Source organism: Arvicanthis niloticus, chromosome 30 (assembly GCF_011762505.2).
Source record: "Arvicanthis niloticus isolate mArvNil1 chromosome 30, mArvNil1.pat.X, whole genome shotgun sequence".
In the NCBI taxonomy this organism is placed as follows: Eukaryota; Metazoa; Chordata; class Mammalia; order Rodentia; family Muridae; genus Arvicanthis; species Arvicanthis niloticus.
In genome coordinates this window covers 3,538,426-3,543,974 of record NC_133438.1, presented here as the reverse complement: position 1 = coordinate 3,543,974, position 5,549 = coordinate 3,538,426, and the positions used below count along the sequence as shown (strand labels likewise).

The 5,549-nt window shown below is 45.6% G+C and overlaps 1 protein-coding gene across 1 annotated transcript; it reads right to left on the bottom strand.

The window, feature by feature from the left end:
• Positions 1–696: 696 nt before the first annotated feature.
• LOC143440648 (sperm motility kinase 2B-like) lies at positions 697–4,989 on the bottom strand. Its single transcript, XM_076927435.1, has 3 exons — positions 4,497–4,989; positions 1,541–3,084; positions 697–1,099 (listed from the first exon to the last, which is right to left on the bottom strand). Exon 2 carries the CDS (start codon positions 3,056–3,058, stop codon positions 1,586–1,588), a length of 1,473 nt encoding a protein of 490 aa, XP_076783550.1. The 5' UTR covers positions 3,059–3,084; positions 4,497–4,989; the 3' UTR covers positions 697–1,099; positions 1,541–1,585.
• Between the last annotated feature and the right edge of the window lie 560 nt (positions 4,990–5,549).

Below are 5,549 nucleotides of genomic sequence, written 5' to 3'. Positions count from 1 at the left end.
CCTTTCCATCAGAGTGACGGGTATACACATGAACGACTTCAGTGCTTGTGAGATTAGAGTTCTTCAGGCACTGGTAATCTGTCAGGTATGGTAGGTGTTGGGGTTGGCATTGTTAGGTGATGTCCCTGTGTTAGAACACATCTGGTCTGTGTCAGGAGAACTTGTCCTCTCACAGAAAACATCTCTTCTTGTCTTTTCCAACAACCATCCTCCTTCTGCCCCAGATCTGACTTGTTCACTGAAGGACACTTGCCTGAGATAGGATATACAGGAATGACACAGCCCCATGGATCTAAAGAGGAAAATGTCACAACAGGAAGAGTGAACACCCTATATGATACAATTCTTGTCCTGGTGGTTAGGATGGACCCGTGGCTCCCCACAACCCTGGGATCCAACCCATGCCACATCTGCAACACTTCACAGGGTTACCAAGGTTGTCTCAGTGCAAGTGTGTCAAGCTGATGGTACTTAATGTTCTCCATGGTCCTTCTGATAATGCTTCTGTGTCCAGAAGGACCCAAAATCCACCCTCAGCTTTTCCACTTCCCCCTTCAGGTACCTTAGAACTTGGTCCCTTCAAAGTCACTTTGAATGATTTGGTGGTTTGGGGCACGATATTATTCTTCCTGGGGCTTTGGAACACCACAGGGCCAATTTTCCTATGTCAAGAAGATGCAGGAAAACCTCCAAGGTCATCTTTCACAAACATCTATTTTATTCTCTGCATCATAACAAACATGTCAAGAAGCCTTCAGTCTTCTACTAAGAGTAAGGCGGGAACATGCACTGAGAGGAAGGGTCTGATGTGACCCCAGGTAGGCAGAGGGGCTCCTGTCTGGACCAGTTTTGGAAAGGATTTCAGCCACTGCCCCAAATAGTGATGCCTTTGAGGTAGGATTTCATTCCTCCTGAAACCTGGAATTTCATCATTTGCTCCCTTCCTCCTGGCTGGACCCTGGGCACTGAGCAATGTGTGATAGACCTGGAACATGATGGCTTTCCACAAGGCTCCCTCCTTCAGGTCGGTGTCTACACATGGGTCCTCTCCAACACTGTGACTGTAGAATTGTAGCATCCGGCATCGTCTAGTGATCTTCTAAAAGGCAACAACACATGTGAGAGGGTCACTGGGAACCTCAGCTGCACAGGACATCTGTCCAGCTGTGGTCACCCTGTTCCACACGGTTCCCCATGCTGCCTCCTCCTATCTGAACTCCCTCCCTCAATCTCCTAGTTCCCACTCCACATTACCCTCTCCTCCCTCAGCATCTTCCTCTTCCTTCTCCTATTTCCTCCTCCTAGCATGGTCAGTACCCTCCTGCTGTCTCCTAGTTCAAAGTTTATTAAATTTCCCATGCGCAGGATACGCTTGGGGGTGACCTCTGGGATGCTAGATCTGTTGGTAGGTTCCATTTAACCATTATCTCATGGTGTCTAGACATAGCTTCCCCATGCATGGTACCATACACCCATGATTATAATCTGCCAGTTGACACAGACTTGAGTAAAATAGATACATTCAAATACAGAAATGTACCTGGGCCAGGCTGGATGCTTGTTCTCCGGATGCCCTCCTGGTGTTTTATGTCTGTGGGGAGACTCTCGTCTCCCCCAGGCGACGTTTCTTTCTTGCTGGTATACAACAACAGAGACTCCTTAAAGCATTTCCTATCTTTCTGGCCCACCCCTTGAATCCTGTGCGCTGGCCCCTGCTGGGGACAGGCTTGTGCTCTGCTGAGGCACTGGTGCTGTGCATTGAGTACCTGAAGGGGACACTCCTAAGAGGTATGTGGGCTTGGCCCATTGTTGGTGTAGTCTGGAGTGACCTGCAGGGAGAAACACCAGGCCAACTGACCCTTCGGTCTTCTTTCTGCTTAGCCTTCTGGCCATGAGTAGCCATTTGGCTGTTGGAAGAGGAAGAAAGCAAGATGGGCTCGCTTCTTCTCTTTAGTTCTGGGTCGAAAGTAGCAGGATCATCCCGGGAAGTGTATGGAGTAATTGATGGATTCATGGGTTGAGCTGGGGTAGGGCTGTCACACTCCTGACTAGCCTGCTCTTTGAAAAAACAATATGAAGCCATGGCTTGATTATATTTTTTATGGCACAGTGAGTCTTTAATGTCTTCTGCTTGAAATCCAAGAAGTTCCATGGCTTTTACAATGGCTGGGTCTGGCCTGAGGGGGGTCTGTTTCTCACAAGGATCTGGGAGACCCTCTGAGTCCTCTGTGAGCCAAGGATGCATCATTGCTTCATTGATTGTCGGTCTATGTTTTGGGTTCATTGTCAGTAGGTAACTAATCATGTCCTGGAGCTCTATTGACAGATGATGGGGGATAGAATACTTTCCTAACAAAATCTTCCTTCGCAACTGTGGTGTGTTGGCAGCATCAAACGGGACCCTTCCCGTTGTCATGCAGTACAGAAGAACCCCCAGGGTCCATACATCGATCTTAGTGCCATCATACAGTCTCCCGAGGAGCACCTCGGGAGAACTAAATACATAGGTCCCGCAGTGAAATCTCAGCAGTTGCCCAGGCTTCACTTGGGTGCCGAGCCCAAAATCAATAATTTTTATTTTTCCATTATTGTCTATCATTATGTTATCAGCTTTTAAATCTCTATGAATAATACCCTGGTCATGGCAGTAGCTCATAGCACTTAATATTTGTTTGAATATTTTCCGTGCCTCATCCTCCTGCAGGTAACCAGCTTCTTGGATGTGTTGGTACAGCGGTTTACCCGCTGCCAATTCCATGATGAGGTATATTCTCTTCTTAGTCTCAATGACTTGAAAGAGAGAGATGATATTGGGATGGTTGGTCATCTTCAATATTTCGACCTCAGAGGTGACCGGATGGCACCAATGCTGCCTCTTGCGGATTATTTTGACAGCCACGAGCTTGCCTGTGAGGCGGTGCCTCGCCAGCTTGACTTTGGCGTAGCCCCCCTGGCCGATGGTATTTAAAACTACATATTGAGAGTGGAAACTCTCCGTGCCAGAGGGGCTGGGCTCGGATTTGAGGTTTTCTGACTCTTGTTCACTCTCAGAGCTCATTTGAGGTAACAAAGTGTTAATGCTACCTAAGAGGAAAAAGAAAAAAAGAAAGAAAGAAATGAAGAAATGGAAGAAAGAAAGCTAAGATTAGAAACTAAGATAATGAAAACTAAGCAAAACAGAAAACTAAAACCCAACCAAAATAACAACAACAGCAGAAACCCAGAAAAGCCAAACCACGCACAGAGCCAAGAAAATCCAAATTAAAAAATCTAACTGCAAGTCACTAGGAGGGAGGAGCACAGCTCAGCCACACTGAGAAGGAATATTACTAATTGTGTAAGAAGAAAAATGCACAACACAATATATAAACAATCAAAGAAATTTTAAAAATAAATGATTAGAAAACCCAAACAATGTAAAATTCAATTAAAAAAACTGAACTCCAAACAAGCGAACCTACAAAAAGGCTAAAAACTTAGAGATTAAAATAAATGTAACAAACTTATCAAAAGTTCTAGAATATGCAAAGAACTAAAAAAAAAAATCAGCAAGAAAACAACCCAATGAATAATTGGGAATATTAGGATAGGGATCTGAAAAGAGTTTTCTCAGAAAACATGTAAATGATGTAAATAGCTAAGAAATTATATATATTAATGTTCACCTATGGTATCTGAGACTCTTAGCAGCTGGGGTTGGAGAGACTGAAGTAGCCATCTCCAGTAGCCAGGCAGAATTTACAGTAGTGGGAGGGGGACACTAACCAACTCACAAAACCTTCAACCTAAAATGTGTCCCACCTATAAGATGTTCAGGGATAAAGATGGGGCAGAGATTGAGGGAGTGGCCAGCCAATGACAGGTCCAACTTGAGACCCACCCCATGAGAGAGAGAGCAGTATTAATGATATTCTAGGACTTGCAGACAGGACCTAATGTGTCTTCTGCAAGGCTTCAATCAGCAGCTGATGGAAACAGATACAGAGACCCAGAGTCAAACATTAGTCAAACTTGGGGAAGTCTTGGGGAAGAGTGAGCAAGCCAGAGGGGTCAAAAACACCACAGAGTCAACTAACTTGAGCCCATGGAGGCTCACAGAGATTGAACCACCAACCAAAGAGCATGCAGGGGCTGGACCTAGGCCCCTTACACATTTGTAGCAGATGTGCAGCTTGTCTTCATGTGGGTCCCCTAACAATTGTAGCTGAGGCTGTCTCTTCCTCTGTTGCCTGCTTTTGGATCCCTTTCCCCTAGCTGGGCTGCCTCTTCTGATCTCTGTGGGAGAGGACAAGCTTAGTTCTGCTAGAACTAGATGTCCCAGAACAGGGTGGTACACAACGGGTTGGCCTCCCCTTCTCTGAGAAAGGGAGGGAGTTATAGGAGGAAGGGCATATGAGGTGGGCCTAGGAGGAGAGGAGGGAGTGAGGGGCTGTGATTGGGATGTAACATGAATAAATTTTAAAAATTCGTTAAAAAACTTAAGGTAGATGGCTTACCTTAGAAACAATGGCCAAGGTGACTGAAGGCCTCAAATCTTTCCCTCAAACAGGTGTTCTCACACCTACCACACGTGTACTTACAGGACACAAACACATACACACTCGTGCACACACACACACACACACACACACACACACACACACACACACAGATTCACCCACAGTCACCCACAGGTATATCTACACACACACAAACAGGTACTCACGCACACGTAAACTTAAAACTCAACACACACATGCACACACACAGGCACACACAAACAGGTACTCACACACAAATAAATTTAAAACACAACACACATACTACACACACACACACACACACACACACACACACACACACACACAAGCAACCCTACCCCCATACACACACTGATCTAGACACACACAAGCTCACACACAAACCAATCAAAAGCAAAATCCACAAACAGCTCACTAGACACAACAAAATTGCAGAGGGCACCACACCACCACTCCTCTCAACGCACTCAAAGAAATCCAGGTGTGACCACAGCTTAACATCTGCTGGCTGGACCATGTCACAGTAGCTCCTCATGAGGTCATAGCAGGACCTGTCCTGCCAGGGCTGGGAGGGACTTCAAGGCTCTGGCTTAGGTGGGCTGTGGAGACTGACATTAGGCTTTCAGAAATCAAACCTGTAGGATGTGCTGATGTCCTCAGTTCTCTGGTTTGAATGTTTGCTGTGCCTCCTGCTTTAAAGTCCTCATGTCTACACTCAGCATGTCACTTTTGCATTCCAACTGATGGGTCCAAAATGATGCTACAGCTTAACTTTTAAAAAAAAGTTCTTGTTAAGACCTAGGTGGCTGCTGTCTTTCTGACATTTCTGTAGCCATTTTTTTTATACCTGTAGTCTGCTATCTTTGATTATTAGAGAGGACCCTTCTCATGCCCAGCTAACCATTAACCACATATCCCATTGAGTTCTATGCTCTGGTAGTCTTGGAAATTCTCCTGACCCTTGCCCTCCTTTAGGGCCAATCATAATTAAGGTCAGGTAGAATTGCTTTGTACAGTTAGCAGTAATAA

Excerpts from the sequence above, each read along its gene's own strand:
- LOC143440648 (XM_076927435.1), bottom strand. The coding sequence starts at position 3,058 with ATGAGCTCTGAGAGTGAACAAGAGTCAGAAAACCTCAAATCCGAGCCC.